Genomic DNA, 20,258 nt, shown 5'->3' on the forward strand with positions numbered 1-20,258 from the left:
CCACCCACTGGCTAATACACAGCCCCTCCCTGGCCCCGCCCCCACGTTTGGGGACAACCCCCCCCCCCCCCCCAGATTGCGTTAGGCTGCGGATGAGCGCCTGAGTACAGATAACGCGAAACCCCCTCGCTCTTCTAAATTTTCGGTGGTCTTAAAGATTTGAATCCTGAACCTAAAGAGCTGTATTTCTTCTTATTCAACGTCTTCCCGCTTATTTAATCTTTCCAAATCTGTAGACCTATTTGGTCTCTTTGAAGCTGTTAGTCAGGCAATCTACTGGGCACGCCACCTGCGGGGTCCTCACGGCCTTCTCAGCTGCCTCAGTCTCGGTCCGGAGAGGACCCGGCGCCGAATCACTGACAGGCCCAGGTGTCGGGGTGAGTGTGAGGGGCGAGGAGTCTGCGGTCAGGGGACAGCTCGAAAACTGGGGAGTAGGCTGAATATCTTGGGCTGCGGGAGCGTCTCCCGCGCGGTGGCCCGGGGCCGCGCCTCTCTCCCGGCCTTCCGGGCTTCCTTGCCAGCGGGGCCGGAAGGGAGCGGTGCACCTGCAGCCCTGTGTTCTCAGGCCGCAGGCCCGAGAGGTTCTAGCTCATTGGGGGGCCTTCTGCGTTCTCGGGCGCGGGAAGGTCTTCCACCCGCAGTGAGCTGGAGTACCGACGACTTGGACCCCAGCCCCAAGCTTCTGCTTTGAAGAACAGAGCCCCTGACTGACCCGTTATGTTGGCGGGTGGCGCCTGGAGGCGCCTGGCGTGGGGAATGCAGGGAGGAGGTGCTGCGGTTCAGGGAGGTGATGGGAACCTCGACTGAGGCGGTGGCAGCGAGTGTGGAAGAGCGATGAGCAGTGCGGCTGGCGGGACTTGGTAGATTTGGATTGGACCTGAAGCTGAAGTTTATAGCGTATGTGATTAGAAGGTGGTGCCACTGTAACATTAGGAGCCCTCGCGTGAGGAGGAATTTTGTGGAAGTTGGGATATAGCGGATTTGAAACAGTGGTTAGGTGGAGATGGTAGAAATATAAAAAGAAAAAAAAAGCATGGGGAGAAAGCCGGAAGGACACTTTCGAGGTGAAAACCAGAACAGGTGACGTTTCATGTAATAGGGTAAGAAGTATTTGCTTTGTTTGGGGGGAATGTTGTCAGTGACGTGAAATGCTGCAAGGGTCAAAGGAGTCGGTTGGAGTCTGAGAATAAGTTGTTGGAGTTGATGATGAAGAAGTTCCTGGGCCGTTTGAGAGAGCTGCTTCAATAGTCTGTTACTGAAAGGAGAGACTGCCCGCCTACACTTAATCCTTCCTCATTGGGAGCGTAAAGCAGACGATTGTTGAGGACGGCGAGGTTCCTAAAAAGTTTGAGGTTTGTTTGTTTTTAGGAATACAAGACATTATGTTTTTTTGCAGCATGCAAGTAACCAATGTATAACATTAAAGATTCAAAATTACAAGTGGAAGGATTAGTTCTGGAAAGGAAGACACTTTCCATTGAAACCGTAGAAAAAGTGGAGAAATAAGGCTAATGAAGAATTACCCAAAATGTACACATCTTTAGTAGGAAAGCTCTCTTTGCAATAAGATTAGCTTTTCATATTGGATTTTAGGATTTTTACAGTGTTTCTAGACATTCAACATAAGATACTATTGGAGCTCCCTGCAGACTAGAGAGATACTTTTAAGTTGCACAATAGGATCTTAATTCATGGGTAGCAAATAGTATTTGTAAAGAGGAATTTTGTCTCCATCTACAAATTACCTTCCTTCCTATTAAACAGAGAAAATAAAACCCATCACCTTCCTGCAACCAAATATATAAACCTTCGTTTAAAGAGGAAAAAGTGTCCCTTCTCCTTATGGAAAACAAATCCTTTCACCTAATTGACCAATACCATCCTCTCCTCCCTTCACAGGGTCTTCTTTTTTTCAGTTATTCTCCTGCATCATTAGCCTTTCCCCCTCTGCTCACACCTTTTCTTTAGCATTTAAAAATATTCTTCCTTAATTTTATGAACTATACCCATTTTTTTCCTCTCTTTTCATTTCTTCACAACTAGGGTTCTTGAAGGTACCATCTACTCCCCTTATCTGTTTCCCCCACTTCATGCTATTTATTTCTAATTTATCAGCCCTCTATAGTATATCTGCTTTCCAACATTCCACTAAGCTATCACTGAAACTGCTTTTACTAAGATCATCAATGTCCTCTATGTGTTAAATCATATATTCTTAGTAGGGATAAAAATTACCTCTTGTAAGGAAAAAAAATCATACCCTTTTATGAATAAAGCACAGATATGTTTACAGTATACATAAAGAGATTTACAGATATATATTCTGTGGTACTGAAATTTCCTAGGGGAGGGGTATGATAGAAGGGGAGTCTCTGAAAAGGCCCCTCTAGCAGGTAATCATGAAGAGAAAGTTCAGAAACACAGTTAGATCAACACATGTCCAGCTCTTGGAGCTTGAACTTGTAGTGCCATTTAAAATGTTTAATACTCCATTCTTCTGGAAACACACTAACACAACCTAGTTACTAAAAACCATTATCCTGACCACTTTTCTCTTATCCTTCGTCAGCCAAATCTTTTTTTTTTTTTTTTTTAAAGCTGGGGACAAGGAAGGACCTAGGATAGAAGAAGCAACAGGAGAGAGACTAGGGCAGGCTGCTTTAGTTCTCTAGGAATGTTACGGGGAAGACGTGAGCCAAGGCAGGGCTGCTGTGAGCTCACTGGGAAGTCAGATAAGAGGGGGCCTTGGAGACCGGCTCAGAGGGTTAGCTGGGGATGAGGTGCCGCTGCCCATTGCTCCCCGGGTTGCAAGTCTCATTGGGTCCCTTAGGGTTTAGGAGATGAATGTCTGTGGGAGAAGAAGGGGAAGGGAAAAGTGCTGGCTTGCTCCCAAGAGGAAGAGTGTGTCCAAATACTCTTGTTATGCACACTTCTTTGACCCAGCTGCTACTCAAATGCTGGAGTTCCTTCCCCAGGCTCTCTTCTACTCATGCTCTCTCTTTGTAGTTTTATTCTCCTTATCATTGCAATTCCCATTGACAAAAAATTATGATTACTCACAAGTCTATCTCCAACTCGGCTTCTCTCAGAAGCACCAGTAGTGTTTTGAATATATCCATTTGCATCAAATATAGCCAGAATTGGATCAGATTATACAGAACTAGGATTAAATGCCTCATTTTCCCTCTCATACTTCCCTTTCTCCCCTCCCCAATCTTTGCTCAAACCAATGTGTTTCTCTTATCTTTTCATTTTACTGCATCCCTACTGTTAACATTCTAGCTCAGGCCACCACCATAACTCATTTATCAATTGTGTCACAATATCCAGTTTCCCTATCATGCAGTTGCCACAGTGCAGTCTTCCCTAAAACTGTAAATGGGATTGCATGAATCCCCCGCATAAAACCATAAAAAAAGATTTTGCATTGCCCTGAAAACAAAGTGAACCCATCTCTGCGTATCTCCTCCACTCTCATCTCACCATTTCCCTCTACCTTCTAAAGTTGCTAAATTTGTACTAGATTTATTTTTCTTTTGTTCTCTCTCACCTCAAAACCTTTTTTGCCTTCTTTGTTGAACTCTAAACACTGTGAGTTCAGGGACTGTATTTTGTTCACCCCGTCAGGTGAGGCAGATTCTTTTCTGGTCTTATTCTCTCACCTTGGATATGCCTCTCTTCTCACCTTCCATGCCTTTCTCCTGTTTTATCTAGAAGGAATACATTTTCTCTTTTTATCTTCCAAGGATATTTGACTATTGTAATTGCATGGCTTGTGAATCATCAGGATGAGTGTGTTCAACATTTGGTAAAGAGGATTTATGAAGTATTGTATTTAAGCTGCATTCAAAGCTCTGATGGAACTGCCTCTGAAGGCACTTTCTCAAGTGGCTTTAAAATAACGAAGAATTCTGTTTCCTGACTCAAAGTCACTAAGAGCAAAAAGATAGTTGTGGTGGTGGTGAGTGTGTAGCTTTCCCAGGAAGTTTATTAAAATAATAAAAAGTAACTGCAGCTGCTCTAAGATTAAGTAGCTAAAGAAACAGTCTGCAAGTGGTATTTATTTAATTGTTACATGCTTTAGGCCCTTGATCATAATGCGGATGGAAGAAATAAGCTCTCTTTTTCTATAACAGAAGGTTAAGATGGGTTTTAAAGCTAAGCACTAATGAAAGCTACAAGTGTTATGCTTTCATCTCAGCACTAAGGATAGGAACAATAAATCCAGATGGCCAGTTTAACTTACTGTAGTCTTCTGAGACCTGAACTACTGCCAATGAAAACAACTTTGGTGGAAACTTTTCCTGGAAAGAATTTTTCACCAGCTTAAAAGATGAGTAGGAATCTGGTCCCTAAAAATAAAGAAACTACGAAGTCACTTGCTTCAAGTACAAGCAGCTGTTTTAGGGTATATTGTGGCAATGGAGTACCACAGATACCTGTGAACTATTCTTTCTATAAGATGAACGGTTGAAGAAGAGAGCATATGTCAGCTCCTTTAAATATAATATCTGCTCTAAATAATTTATTAGAACACGTTGGCTTCTAACTAAACAAGAAACATACCCTTCAACTCTTTCTCTTAATTATAAGCTCAAACAGCACGTTTGCTACTCAGTCTAATATGGTAAACACTAACTACATATAATTTAAATTTAACATAATTAAAATAAAAACTTCAGTACATCAATTGCATTAGCCACATTTCAGGCGTTCAATAGTCACATGTGATTAGTGGCTACTGTATAGGACAGCACAGATATAGGACATGTCCATCATTGCAGGAAATCCTATTGGACAGTATTGCTTTGTTTCTAATAATTACTCTCTAAGAGGCAGGTAAGAACAGGAGCTCAGGATTCACTTGGATCTGGATTTGACTCCTATCTCTGATACTTAAGGTATGATGTTAGGTAACTGACTTAACATTTCTGACACTTTATTGTCATATCTGTAAAATGAGGGTAAGAGCAGTATTTGTAGCATTGAGATGTGTTGATTAAATGTGTTAATGTAGGAAAAGTGCCTAGCATAGTGTCTGGCCCACAGTAAGCACTCAACATGTTTTAGATATTATTAATTCATGTATCCTTAGCACTTTGAATGGAGCTGTAAATTAATTTCTTCAAAGGATGCCATATTCAATAGTTGACTCACCTAAAGTGCTCAAATTTGGTTCTCTGAGTTTATTACAGTGTTCTGCTTTAAACCACATTGTATTTCAGATGAAGATTTTATTTTAAGAAAAGGTATCATAATACAAATTTAGTTACATATCTTATTGCTGGATATCCTGTTTCATTTAGGGGGGAAAAGTGTATCAGCAGAGGTTATAAAGTCAGGTAAAGTCAGTAGGTTCTATATAGCAAGTCTATGTATTGTGTATTACAAGGGCAATATTTTAACACACAATTAGAAATAAAAGGCTGACACAAAGCTAACCTACTAAACAAAGCATCTGACTAAAGTAGAATATTTTAACAGATTTCAAATATTAATCTGGAAAATTTTAGTAGATCCAAAGCCTGAGATATCAGGTTTTATTGCTGCCAACTCAAGTTGATTGCTTAGCTAAACAGAGATGGTTTTGAACAAAGAAACATTTTACTGTTTCTAATAGCAGGAACCCTAAACTATTAACAGCATTCATAACTTCATTAATATAGTAATTACTAAAACACATCTTAATAATTAGTATTATTTACTTGATAATTATTGAACATAGGCTAAATAGGAACAGGAAGTTATCACCAGATAGTCTTTAAATGTCAGCCGCTTCCATAAAATAAGTGATTTCCTCCAAAAAGAACTAGTCAAATTGTTGTCACTGTTTTCTGTGTCAGCAGAATTGAATGAATCCATTTATGGAAAGTCTTCCTTTCCTCTTTGAAATTTATCTTCATGCATAGAAACTGTATTCATAGATTTTAAATTCTTTTTCCTTAGGCTACATTTATCATACAGTTCTATAATTTTGAATGAATGGACCACTATACTAAACACCTTTCTACTGATGTCCATATAAAAGAAATGAAAAAGTTAAGGTAATTAAACTTTTTCTCAATGTCCTCCATATTGAAAGGACAGTAACCTTTTTATTTGAAGTGTAACTAACCCTCAGAAAAGTATACAACTCATAGCATAAAGTCCAATGAATTGTTACAAGATGAACACAACTTGTAACCATTATCTAGATCAAGAAATAAAACATTACCAGTACCTAGAAGACCACCCCCAGGCCCTTCTCTGTTATTACCCCCAATTTCCTCCATAAAATAAACCATTTGATTTTTCAAACATAGATTAGTTTTATCTGTTCTAGAACTCCATATAAATAACATCATCCTCTGTGTATCCTTTTGTGTTCAGTATTGTAAGATGTATCCATATTTGTTTCATGTATCAATAGTTTATTTTCATTGCTGTATAATATTTATAATACTAAGTTTATTTTTCTTTTGTACTATTAATAAACATTTGAGTTGTTGTAGGTTTTCACTATTACAAATAAATGTTTTGAGTGCACATTTGTACACATATCTTTTTAATCCACCTGGGAGTGGATTTGTGTGTCACAAGGTATTAAGAATACTTTTTTAAAATAGAGATATAATTCACATACCATAAGGCTCACCATTTTATAGTGTATAATTTTGGAGTTTTTAGTATATTCACAAAGTAGTGTAACCATCATCTCTGTTTCCAGCAGTTTTTATCACCTCAGAAAAGAAATGCCAAACCCATAACCAATAATTCCTTATTCTACCCCTCCACCCAGCCCTTGGCAGGTACCAATTTACTTTCTATCTCTATGAATTTTCCTATTCTGGACATTTCATATAACTGGAATCATACAATATATGGCCTTTTGTGTTTGACTTCTTTCTCTCAATATAATGTTTTCAAAGTTCATCCATGTTGTAACACATACTAGTACTTCGTTCCTTTTCGTGGCTAAGTAATATTCCATTGTTCATATATTTATTATTTATCCATTCATCAGTTTGGGTTGTTTTCACTTTTTGGCTGTTATGAATAATGCTGCTAGAAGCACATGTCCACACAGTTTCCAGTTCTACCTAGGAGGAGAATTGCTAAGTCATTTGGTAATTCTGTCTCTAACTTTTTGAAGAACTCAAACTGTTTTCCACAGCAGCTGCACTGTTTCACATTCCTAGCAGCAATGTAATAGGGTTCCAGTTTCTCTATGTTCTTGTCAACACCTGTTATTGTCTGTCTCTTGATTATATCTAGCCTAGTAGTTATTAAATGTATTGTGATTTTTATTTGTATGTTGAAAATATGTAGAGCATCTTTTCATGTGCTTATTGGCCATTTATGTATAAATCTTATTTGGAGAAAAATCTTTTCAAATCCTTTGCCCATTTTATATTGGGTTGTCTTTTTATTATTGAGTTGTATGAGTTCTTTATATATTCTGGATAGTAGTCCCTTGTAAAATATATGGTTTGCAAATGTTTCCGCATTTGTGTGTGTGTGTGTGGGGGGGGGGTCCTTTTCTTGCTAATGTCCTTTGAAGCACAAAAGTTTTTAATTCTGATATAAGTCCAGGTTATCTGTTTTTCTTATGTTGTTTGTGCTTTTGGTGTCATAGCTAAAAATCATTGTCTAATCCAGGGTCATGAAGATTTATGCATATGTTTTTTCTAAGAGTTTTATAGTTTTACCTCTTATATTTAAGTATTTGATACATTTTGAGTTAATTTTTATATATTGTGAGGTAGAAGTCCAGCTTCATTCTTTGCATATGGAAGTTCAGTTGTCCCAACATCATTTGTTGAAGACTCTTCTCTCCCCCAGTTGAATGGCTTTGACACAGGTGTCAAAAATCAGTTGACCATATATGTAAGGGTTAATTTCAGAACTCAATTCTATTCCTTTTGATCTATAGTTTGTCGTTGTGCCAGTACCACGCAGTACCTTTGTAGTAAGTTTTGAAATCAGGAAGTACGAGTCCTCCAAATTTGTTCTTCTTTTTCAAGACTGTTTTGGCTCTTCTTTGTCTCTTTCATTTCCTCATGAATTTTAGGGTCAAACTGTTAGTTTCCACAAAAACGGCAGCAGGCATTTTAACAGGATTGCATTGGATCTGTAGATCAATTTAGGGAGTATTGCTGTCGTAACAGTATTATATGTTACAGTCCATCAACATGAAATGTCTTCCCATTTTTTAGGTCTTTTTTTTTTTTTTTAACCCCTCACCTGAGGATATTTTTCCATTGCTTTTCAGAGAGAGTGGAAGGGAGGGAAGGAGGGGGAGAGAGAGATGTGAGAGAGAAAGATGTGAGGGAGACACATCAATTGGTTGCCTCCTGCACCAGCCCTGACCAGGGACGGGATCGAGCCTGCATCTGAGGTACATGCCCTTGGCTGGAATCGATCCCAGAACCCTTCAGTCCAAGGGCCAATGCTCTAACCACTGAGCAAAACTGGCTAGAGCTCTTTTTAATTTCTTTCAATAGTGCTTTATAATATTTGGTGTACAGGCCTTGCTCTTCTTTTATTAAATTTAATCCTAAGTATTTTTATCTTTTTGATGCTCTTATAATTTTCTCGGTTTTATTTTCAGATTACCTATTGCTAGTATGTAGCAGCACAATTGATTTTTTATATTAACCTTGTATCCTGTAACCTTGTTGAACTCATTAACTCTAATAGTGTATGTGTGTGTTAGTTTTACTTCTTCCTTTCCAATTGGGAAGGCTTTTGTTTCCATTTTCTTGCCTAGTTGCCCTGGCTAGAACCTCTAATACAATATTGATTCGAAGTGGTGAGAGTGAACATCATTGTTCTTGATATTAAGGGGAAAGTTTTTGGTCTTCAACCATTAAATATGATGTTAGCTATGGAATTTTCATAGTTTCTTTTTATCGGGTTGAGGAAGTTTCTTTCTATTCCTAGTTTGTTACATGTTTTTCTCATAGAAAGGTGTTGGATTTTGCCAAATGATTTTCTGTACCTTTTGAAATGATAGTTTTTTGTCTTTTATTTTATGAATACTGTGTATTATGTTAATTGATTTTCATATGTTGAACCAACTATACATTCTTGGAATAAATGCCACTTGGTCAAAGTATGTAACCTTTGTTTGTATGTTGCTGTGTTCATTTGCTAGTATTTTGTTCAGAATTTTTGCTTCTATATTCTTAAATGATCATGGTCTGTAGTTTCTTATATTGCCTTTTCTGGTTTTGATGTCAGGATAATACAAGGATACTTTTATTGTATACTAAATTTAAACTTTTTCCCCCCAGAAAATGATCCACAGTCTATTTCTCATAAACTGTTCCGGTGACATATTTCTAGAGAAGCACTGGAAGAGTGTTGTGAGCCAGTCTGTCTGTGATTATTTCTTTGAAGCTCAAGAGAAAGCTGCTGATGTTGAAAATGTACCACCTGTCATTTCAACACCTCACCACTACCTCATCAGTATCTACAGGGATAAGCTCTTCTTTGTGTCTGTCATACAGACTGAAGTGCCACCTCTCTTTGTAATTGAGTTCCTACATCGAGTTGCTGACACTTTTCAGGTTAGTTATTCGTCAGATCTTTTGAACTTAAATTACCCAAGTTATTTGGAGGTGGGACACATTATTATATCTTTTAATTACCCAGCTTTTGATGTGCTGTCTGTCTCTCTCTTTTTCAACTAAGCATAACTTCATAAACCCTTTTATGTAGGGTGTACAGTAGCACACATGGCTGCTTCATTCACTGTTTTAGGACAAAACAATCTCATGGGCATGGAAGCCTTGTTTCTTACAGGTATTACAAATTATGTCATCAGGAAACCTTGCTTTCCACACACAGTTCTCTGAATGGTCCCAAGATTTTTATTGATCATGAAATCTTCTAATACCACATTTTGTTATTTTCTCTTGTTTTGCTGAATATTCCAAATACTTTAAAACTAATCTGTGTGTTTTGGTGTTACCTTGTCAGGACAAAGGAATTTTATAGTTCACATTCTGGTTTAATGTTTCAGTGTACTTTCTGGCATAATATGTAATAGGAATTCAATTCAATCTAAAATTTTTTTAAAACCTATCAAAGGTTTTTTTCTGTGTTTTACATTCATTGAATTATGCAGCTATAAGTTTATTCTTCAGAACAGAAAGTATTTAGCAAGCCTTTCTTCATTCCTCCCATGTGCAATATTATGTACGTGTTATTAGGACTACTTTGGTGAGTGTTCGGAGGCTGCGATTAAGGACAATGTGGTCATAGTGTATGAGCTCTTGGAAGAAATGTTAGACAATGGATTTCCTCTGGCTACCGAATCTAACATTTTGAAAGAACTGATTAAACCACCAACAATTCTTCGTTCCGTTGTCAACTCTATTACAGGTAAGGTCAAAACATACTTTATTAGGAATTGAGCAACTAAAACTTTATAAACAACTCAACACCATTTCTTATGATCTGGCAGATTCTTAAGATAGTCTAATTTGGCCAAAATCAAAGTTAGTGATGATTTTTAAATGGATGTGTATTTTTCTTTTCATGGAAAGAGGCTGGGTCTTAAATGATAAAGAACTTTTTGGTTATTACTCTTCTATTATAGGTTTTTCTACAAGACCACAATAACATTACTGTTATTTAACACTAAATAATAAGACTGAATAAATGATCCCAGTTAGTCCTAAAGAAGCCAATATCATGATGGATGTTAATTAAACTTACTGTGGTAATCATTTTGCAATATATACATAAATCACTATATTGTATACCTTAAACTTAACACAATGTGATATGTCAGTTACAATTCAGTAAAGCTGGAAAAAATAAAAATAGTATTGTAAAACTGGCATTATACTTCTACCCTACAGTTATTAGAGTACAGAAAATTTAAGACTTTCTACCACAGAGTATATACTGTCTCCTCCAGATCTTTGTTTTATACATGCAAGTGCTTAATTCGGCAGCATGTAAATATATGCAAAAGATGTGTTAAAACAGAAAGACAAGAAATTAGTCTCTTTTTGAGGTCTCATGCATGGTGGGCCTTGTACTTGTGTTAGAAGCTTCCAATTTTGGTTGAATTCTTCAGTAAAGATAGAAATTAGGTACATCCAGATGACAATACTCTTGAAAATAGTAAAACCTTCTTGAGAAAGATTTCTCTCAAATGTTATATGCCATTCCAACTATACTGTCCACCACTGTAAATGTCTCTCCAAGTGCACTGATCTAAAAATGGGGTGAGAGAGGCCTATAAGAAAGCATTCATTCCATAGCTCTCACTCATCTTCTGTACAAGGCTGAATGTTAGGAGAAATTCAAGGAAAGATAAGATGGAGTGTCTGTGCACCTTCCTAAAACTTACACTGTGGATGGGAGGAGACTGGAAAAAAATTAAAATACATAAATAACAGTATAAGATTTTTAAAAGCAATTTCATACTTTACAGGTGATGTAGTCACAATGAAAGGTGTTGTTAAGCAAGTACTACTTTTGAATTGAAAATGTAAATTAACCAAAGTCTTAACTACTTCAAAACTCAAAGATATATGTTTAAGACAATCAGACTTATTTTCAGACCTATATCAGGTTACCAAGAAATTAGCCAGATATTGAACATTAGCCATATTGTGGCCAGATGGGTGTGCTGACCTTAAAATGGAAAAAGGCCAGAGTATGTTCTTCATTGCACTTACTCCACTGAGGCCTGCTTGGCAGCATCTCATGTAGAATCCAAGCTGAATACCAAAGGACCTAGTTATCACTGTGTATTCTCAGTGGAGACATTTTATCGGCAGAAGGTTTTGAAACAACCAGCCTTTTTTCATCAGTGGCAACAGGATGAGATTCTGTTGTTGAGCCACTGGAATTAGGTTAGGTTACTGTTAACACACAGGAAGCAAAAGATAAGTAAATGAACTTAACCTGGCTTGGCAGATAGAGGACCACATGGCCTATTTCTGTCTTCTGGAAATTTGATCATGTTGGTATGGCTATGTCTCCAACAATTCTGGAAACCATCCACAACTTCAATGAAGAAAAACCCAAACATTAAAGAAGCAGCTAAAGCATTTATTTTTTCTGTTAATAGCTTTTCTGATGACCGTTTATGCATTAGCTTTGCTTTCTCCTTTTCTGGTTTCTAGGCAGTAGTAATGTTGGGGACACACTCCCCACTGGGCAGCTGTCCAACATCCCATGGCGCCGGGCAGGAGTAAAGTACACAAATAATGAAGCCTATTTTGATGTCATTGAAGAAATAGATGCAATTATAGATAAATCAGGTAATTGTGTGCATGTGGTCTTATTTGGGGGAAAACAGTTCAGCTGACATAAGCTGAATAGAAAATTGAAATCCCTTGGCAGTGTGGTTTCAGTGGAAAGGCATTTGTTTTCTAATGGTTTAAAAATCTGTTTATTTTGCCCAAAGATTACATATAATTTTCATAACCACTAGTTGAAATCGGCCAAATCTTTGTAAATCAGATCTTATATTGTCTTACATTAAGCCTGTTATTACCCTGTACACCTCTCCTCTTGCCGTTTATTCATTCTAACATTTATTGTACATCTACTATACACCATATTTTTGCTACTACTTTTTGTCCAATACTTCTAGTAAAGACCCCAGACAAAAAAACAGTGCTTTATTAGAATATCACACAAAATTTTAAACATTTAGTCCAACCCTCACATTTTATACAGAAGGAAACTGAAGTTCAGAAGGGTAAAGTAATCTGCCCAAGGTAACACAGCTAGTTGGTGTGAACTGAGTTATTGTGAATTATAGCCAATATCTTTTCATTGAGTGCCCCTTTCATTATAAAATTTCATCATACAGAATAATAGCTGTATTATTACAGAATAATGGCTACTATTTCTTAGAGTTAACAGCTTAGTCCATTTCTTGAGAAACTTGCCTCATTTTAAAATTCTATTAAAAATATTTTAACTGTATATCCAGCATTCTTACTAGTTTGACTCTATAGAGATATAGACAGGTTTGATTTTCCTTAGAATTACCATATTCCAGCTTGTGATTGGGTATGAGCCATGGCACTCTGTGAAGAAGCTGAGTGTAATGGATCTCTATCCACTGACCTGTTAATAGATGTGTAAAGCTTCAGTACATCTGACATCCAGGAGGTGTCTCCATTACTTCGGACACAGTGATAGCTCTAGTAAAGACGCATATTCCAGGGATGTTATCACCCTTTTTCTTTCTTTCTTCAGGATCTACAGTCTTTGCAGAAATTCAGGGGGTCATTGATGCTTGCATTAAGTTATCCGGAATGCCTGACCTTTCCCTTTCTTTCATGGTAGGTTTTGTTTTCCTGTCCTGTAGCTCCTTGCATGCCTAATACATACGAAGTACTAAATGATAAGTACTAAGTGAAAAGGTAAATACTGAGACACTCTTGTATCTTAGATTACAAAAAAGTATCTCAGAATATTCCTAGCACAGGTCACCAAGACACTAGCCTTACATGATGAGCATGGCCTTTACAAAAGGCTGAGGAGAGGTCTTTGCCTAGGTGTGCTAGGCGGAGCTTAAATGGCTGACTGGCTTCTGCAAATCTGCAGTGTTCATTTTACTGAATTATTTGCTTTGCTGGTATGAAAGGGCATGGACCTTTTTGCATCATTTTAGACAGCATGACACACTACTAAGAACAAACAAGAGAAATGAGTTCTGGTTCTGTCTCTGCCACTAACTTGTCCTGACCTCGAGTTCTTTGAACCTCAGTTTTTTCATCTAGAAATTGGAAATGATACTGCTTCTATTTTCTACTTCATGGTTATTGAAATTCAAGTAAAATAATGTATATAAAATATTTGCAAACTTTAAAGCATTGTGAAACTATGCTTATGATGTGGTTATAAAACAAACTCTTACATGACTGCTTCATCTTTAGGGAGCATGTTAATTTCTCATAATATCTTAGTAGAGTTGCCATGTTCATTATGCTCTATGTCTATGGTGGCTGTGTTGTTTTCCTGGCAGAACCCAAGGCTTCTAGATGATGTCAGCTTCCACCCCTGCATCCGGTTCAAGCGTTGGGAATCTGAAAGAGTTTTGTCATTTATTCCTCCAGATGGAAATTTCCGACTCATATCGTATCGGGTCAGCTCGCAAAAGTATGTCAATACACCACCCACATACTGCCATCATATATCAATGTGCTGAGTAGAACTGACTCCCAGTTCATTCTGACAGTTGGATACTTCAATTCATCATTGCTGCCTTTAGCCATAGTTCACCAGGAGATCCAAGAACTGGTGAAAATAAGTGTCTAAAATAATCAGTGTACCTTGAATCTAAGAGCATAGAGTAGTAGTAAATGAGACTATAATAAAATGTGTACCTGAGAGCAAGCTTTTGGGACTTTGTATAACTTAGGCAAAACCAAGACCCTGTGCCATAATTTTACTATGGTCTGTAGACATCATGGCTGACAGAAGGAGACAGACCTACCTGTAGCTCCCCAGGACATTCCCCAACTAACTGACATCAAGTCACTCTTTTCTGCACTGAGTATAAATGAATGATTTAGTGTTGTGGGTTATAGCTGGTTTGTCCCTTGAAAACATTAGAGGTTATTAAGGTGACATCAGGACAGGATTCAGAAGCGGAGATTTGAACTGTTTCTTGGCTCTTAACCACATAGGAACTGCTTTGTTTAGTTTGCATAATTTTAAAATATCTTTCTACGGATCTTAATTAATATCTTTAAACTAGGAATATTTGCCCCAGTTGTTTACGCTATAATTAAGCTTCGGGTTTCTATCTTGATTTGTATACTTACTCCTCAGAAGTTGTATAATTCCTAGTGTAGTGATACCAAAACACTGTGCTGTACTCACCCTGCCCCTGCCCCTGCCCCACCCCCAGTGCAGATGCAGAATCCGCACTTCTAGGGGTATAGAGTCTTATAGTGAACGTAGAGGCAGGGTAGAAGACTCTCGACTGATGTTTTGAGGTCACCCCCTGTGCTGGCTCATGCCATTAATCGTGTGTGTTTGTGTTTTTGTTTCTTTATCTTTTTAGCCTAGTGGCAATACCAGTGTATGTGAAACACAGCATCAGCTTTAAGGAGAACAGCTCTTGTGGCAGATTTGATATTACAATTGGACCAAAACAGAATATGGGGAAAACCATTGAAGGAATCACAGTGACAGTTCACATGCCAAAAGTTGTGCTGAATATGAACCTGACACCAACACAAGGCAGCTATACATTTGATCCAGTTACCAAGGTATAGCCATCTCAAACCAAGAGTGAGCATGTTTCTGCAATCTTTATTTTGTGATTTGGGACAGGGGCTAGAGAAAAGGTTTCCCTTAGTTAAAACTAAAGTTCCTAACAAAACCTAGAGAGCATACTGTGCTGTGCTTTTGCCACTGGCTATGAAGGCAATACTGCATTTGCTGCTGAGCAGAACAGAAAAGAGACTCATGCTGTCCCCCATCAGAGTGTGCACACTTTGACTCATCCATGGATAATCCAGACACTCTTTCTCTAATGAGGAAGAAGATGCAGAGTCTGTTGTTAAATTTTCTGTAGAAATTGATCGTTAAGATCTTTCTTTTTTTTAAATTTAAAAGCATTGTTTTATACTTTTCCACAGGGGATGTTGGCTAGGAAAGCAGCTTCCTCACCCTATATAAATGTGCCTCAAGCAGAGGGTTTTCAGAGAAAATGTAAAAAATTATTTTCTCTCAGCTTCCTGGTTGGGTAAAAAATATTCTTTTCAACAGCAGAGTCATTGAGCTGCCTGGTAAATGAAAAGGTATATTTTAAATGAAATCATAGAATGTTAAAGATCATCTAATCCAGTCCTGAGGATTCAAAGAACCTCCCTAAAGACCACACAGGGCTAAGAAGTGGAGAGATTCAGTTGCCGGCCCTTTACCCCGGCTTCACTTTCTCATCTGTTATTGAGCTGCCACACTAAAGATTTCATTTGCACAAAGGGTTCCATAGCTAAAAGTTTAAAATACCAATTTAGGTCAGTCTTCTCATTTTACAGAAAAATAAACTGAGGCTCAGTCAGAAACAGTGAAGGTCGTCTAGTGGAAAGAACATTTCAAATCATATAGCCTTAGCCTCAAATCCCAGCCTTGTAGCTAACTAGCTGTGTGACCTTGAGCAATCATTTGACCTCTGAGCCTTAATTTCCTCATTTGTAAATAGAAGACAAAATCTACATTACTGGCTTCTATAAGATAACATACAGGTAGTGCTAAGTACAGTGCTATATCCAAAAATAAATGTTCAGCTAATGTGGGTTCTCTACTGACTCTCCATTCAGAGTCACAGAACTAATTAGTAAAGCTCCCAGGTCTATAAGACACTGTGCTTCATTTTGTACAAAAACTTACAGTGTCTTTGAATGTTGTCTTTGAACATTTGTCTTTATTAAATGGTTCAGATTGTTTCTGTTTTTCATGTCTTTTTAAGGTACTAACATGGGACGTGGGGAAAATTACTCCACAAAAGCTCCCAAGTCTTAAAGGACTGGTAAATTTACAGTCTGGAGCACCTAAGCCAGAAGAAAATCCAAGCCTCAATATACAGTTCAAGATCCAGCAGCTTGCTATTTCAGGTAAGGATAAATTTGTGTTTAAGGGTAATTGAGTTTTGCTGAGGAGTTTAGAAGGGTAAGGAATATTCCCTCTCTAGAAAGAGCAACAGCTCCAGTTTGCCTTTCACACTGCTATGGGGCCAGCCTCTCAGGTACAGTGATTTTGGAGAGCACCTTATTTCACACAGCTTCCCTTTACCCCAACCCTGATTCAAACACCAAAGGAGTCATTCATTCAGAAAGAATTATCCTTAAAAGACATTCCTTGCCCACATGGGAATCTGAACTAAAATCACACCTCATCAATGCTATAACTTGTGAATGGTAGAAAGGACATTGCTTCCAAATGGTGTAAGGGACACTGGTTAATGTCAGAATTACTGTGTAGTGCTCACTGTTAAACAAATATTGTATTGGTTGGTGTGACCAGGATAATAATATATTCCTTTCCTTACCTATTCTTTTTGGCACAGGCTTAAAAGTAAACCGCTTGGACATGTATGGGGAGAAATATAAGCCATTTAAAGGAGTCAAATATGTCACGAAAGCTGGAAAGTTCCAAGTGAGGACATGAGAAGAGGCCAAAATTCCTCAAGATCTGTTTCTTTTCTAAGTGTCATTATAGTTTATTACTATTAGGTACCAAGTGAGTGGGAATACTTATTCTAGTTAGTATTTGTGTGGAGCTACACAGCGCTAACAAAGTTGCTTAGTAATCAATGTAGGGTTCTTAAGGAGCTTTAAGCTAAGGTAATTTTTGAATAACTTAGCTTATTTTGTATCTTTTCACTTAGAAAGATTTTGGAGGTGATTTCCTCCATAGTGGGGGCACCAGCTGGAGGTTGCACATTGTAACAGGAAAGGCAGAAGACTACAGTGATAACCTCTCTCCTAAAACAAGAGAACTGATCTCAGCCAGCAGCTGTCTTAATCTGTAATGTGATGTGTCAAGTGCAGCCAAATACACCTGATCTTAGCCATCCCAAATCAGCACCTGTCCCAACAGAGGAAATTCCCTCCACCCCAAGAAGTTTACAGAAAAACTGCCTCTTCAAGTGTTTGCCTTACTCAGCTTTTCACTTGTGCCATTAAGCAAGCACTGTAGCAAGAGCCACTTCCACATGGCCCTGGCAGGGAGCTGCTGCTCCATGCTCCATTCTCACTGTACTTGGTATTGTATTTTTTATAAATAAGATTTCTATGTAAAGCGCAGATTTTGATTTACAGAGACCTTGCTGCAGTTAAGTACCACCTCAGTTTTGCACCATTGGTTCAGCTGTTAGCACAGTAAAAATCATTCGTATCTAAGGTAATATAAGGGAACACTACTGCTTTTAGGAAGTTATTGCAAGCACAAGTGTTTGAGGTTTTAAATAAATTAAAGTAGTAATATAAGAATGTAAGTGAACCTTTGCCATCTTCATGTTTTATAAAGCTTATCCAACACCAGTTAAACCATAGTTAGCATAAAGGCCTCATGCTGTGGTTCAGCAAAAGAAGGAAAATATGCCTGCATCACTGTGGTCTTGTATCTTTTTTGTTACTGTGGTTTTTTTACTTTTTTATTGAATTTATTGGGGTGACATTGGTTAATAAATTTATATAGGTTTCAAGTGTTAGCTATAATACATCATCTGTATGTTGCATTGTGCATTCACCACCCCAAGTCAAGTCTCCTTCCATCACCATTTGTCCCCCCTATACCCTCTTCTACCTCCCCCACCCACCTTTCCCCCTGGCAGTCACCATACTGTAGTATGCGTCTATGTGGTGGTGTTTTTAAGGTGTTGAATTTGCCCATATCCCTTGTCTTCAAAGGGGAACTCCCTTTTCATATTGTTTCTCAAGGCTATGCTCAATAGATTCCTTTCTGAAACTATTGTAATTGTCACTGGAGTATTTAAATGTCTCTACTGTACTGACAAAGTACATGCAAGAACATAGTGAGGCAGAAACAAAATCCACAGTAACTTTGATGAAGCCCTTTGGTCATCATGGTTGGCTGTCAGTCTACAGTTGTGTTCCACCCAACTTCGCTGGCTCATAAGTCCTTACCCAGTTATTTTGCCTCATTAAACATGAAGAATGGAGAAAGGCTAAAAGTTAAGATGTAAGTGCTTGTTCATGTTTCCTTCTTGCCCTTATTTATGCTGTTAGGTTTCTTCTCCTTATGACTCCATTCTTCTCAGCTTATAACCCCCTTCCTTCATGGTAAAGATAGCCTTGACACTCACCCATTCTGCTGTCATAGGCTAGTGGTTGGTGCTGATGCAGGGAGCCCAATATACAGCAGCGTTCTTACCTTTCCCTGCCTAGGGCACCCAGCCTGCCTTTCATCTAATAGGAAAGGCCACTTTTTGCAACTTTGAAATTTCTAGGGTAGCCCTGGCCAGTGTGGCTCAGTGGTTGGTGCATCAGCCCAAGCACCTAAGAGTCAGCAGTTCGATTCCCAGTCAAGGGCACGCACCTGGATCGCAGGTTCGATCCCTGGCCCTGGTTGGGGCACGTGTGTGAGGCAACCAATTGATGTGTGTCTCTCCCTCTCTCCCCCTCCCTCCCTCCCCCCTCTCTCCCTTCCACTCTCTCTAAGAATCAATGGAAAAAATATCCTCCAGTGAGGATTTAAAAATAAATTTCTAGGGTAACCAATATCAGCGTGGCAGCTAAAATCAAGATGTTGCCAAATATTTATTCCCTTTGCTTAAGGTTGGTTACTCAGTTCAACTGCTTTTTATTTTTAATGTTTTACAGAGTTATACCTCAAAAGAACAATCAGTGTATTTGCTTTTCTTTCTGCCGAATCCCTGATCAGCCATCTGTACCCGGACTGTCCAATTTACTTTCTGTGCTGCCTTCTCTTATATACAAGCAGATTGTATGCCAAGAGTCCCTTGTCTCTAGCAACTTCTGATAAAACTTCCAAGTAGACTATTTCCTTTTACAAGTAAATTATTGTATTTATTAATTTGATTGAACCCAGTAAATCCTTTCTCTAGCTCTGGCTATACTGTCAATAAAAAGATGAAAGCAACAAGTTGATTTTTTAGCTTGACTGTTGATTGAGCACTTACAAATGGGCATGCCTCCATGTCAGAGCAAGCACAACCTGATCAGGTTGTGTTCTGAATCATACAGGGTGTGAAGGTTGCTACAGAGCACTCCCAAGTGCTCCTCTTAACCTCGGTATGTTACCGTCATGTACACATTCTCTAAGCATCACCCTTTTGGCCACAGGCTGATCAAAGCTTCCTCTCCCTACCACCACGTACTAATAGCAAAGATTCAGTAATACACAGTAGTATTGGACTATTTTTCAAGCACAGAATTCTAGCTAATCCCAGAATGGCCCTGTTTTCTAAATTCTTAAAGGAACGTATCTCAAGAGCAAATGAAGTAGATGCTCATTTTCTATGTGAGGGAATTGCCATCATTCCATGCGATAGGTTCATTCCTTAAGTGGTGCTAGAGAAGAGCCTTTGCAAGGTGTTTGTTGATTTGAGAAAATGACTAAACTATAATACAGCAGAAGGCAGCACCGGTGAACACAGGTGAGCTCCGGAAATGAGACCGTGAAGACTGCTTTCAGATTTGCTGAGCTAATGGACATCTCTCTTTAACTCAAGCAGGCTGGAATCGTCCTGTTTGCTCAGTGATTTTTCTAAGTTAAAATGACACTAACTATAGCCTTTT

General features: G+C 38.3%; 1 protein-coding gene across 2 annotated transcripts; it reads left to right on the top strand.

The window, feature by feature from the left end:
* Positions 1–73: 73 nt before the first annotated feature.
* AP3M1 (adaptor related protein complex 3 subunit mu 1) lies at positions 74–19,607 on the top strand. 2 transcript variants are annotated; one of them, XM_081158096.1, is made up of 10 exons: positions 305–377; positions 5,947–6,044; positions 9,276–9,551; positions 10,197–10,368; positions 12,129–12,266; positions 13,216–13,301; positions 13,988–14,121; positions 15,032–15,239; positions 16,445–16,589; positions 17,042–19,607. In XM_081158096.1, exons 3-10 carry the CDS (start codon positions 9,279–9,281, stop codon positions 17,140–17,142), a joined length of 1,257 nt encoding a protein of 418 aa, XP_081014222.1. In that variant the 5' UTR covers positions 305–377; positions 5,947–6,044; positions 9,276–9,278; the 3' UTR covers positions 17,143–19,607. The 2 variants fall into 2 exon arrangements, with proteins under 2 accessions (XP_081014221.1, XP_081014222.1); XM_081158095.1 differs by lacking the exon at positions 5,947–6,044 and having other exon boundaries at positions 74–377.
* The last annotated feature ends 651 nt before the right edge of the window (positions 19,608–20,258 follow it).

Source organism: Miniopterus schreibersii (assembly GCF_964146895.1).
Source record: "Miniopterus schreibersii genome assembly, chromosome: 14".
Lineage (NCBI taxonomy): Eukaryota > Metazoa > Chordata > Mammalia > Chiroptera > Miniopteridae > Miniopterus > Miniopterus schreibersii.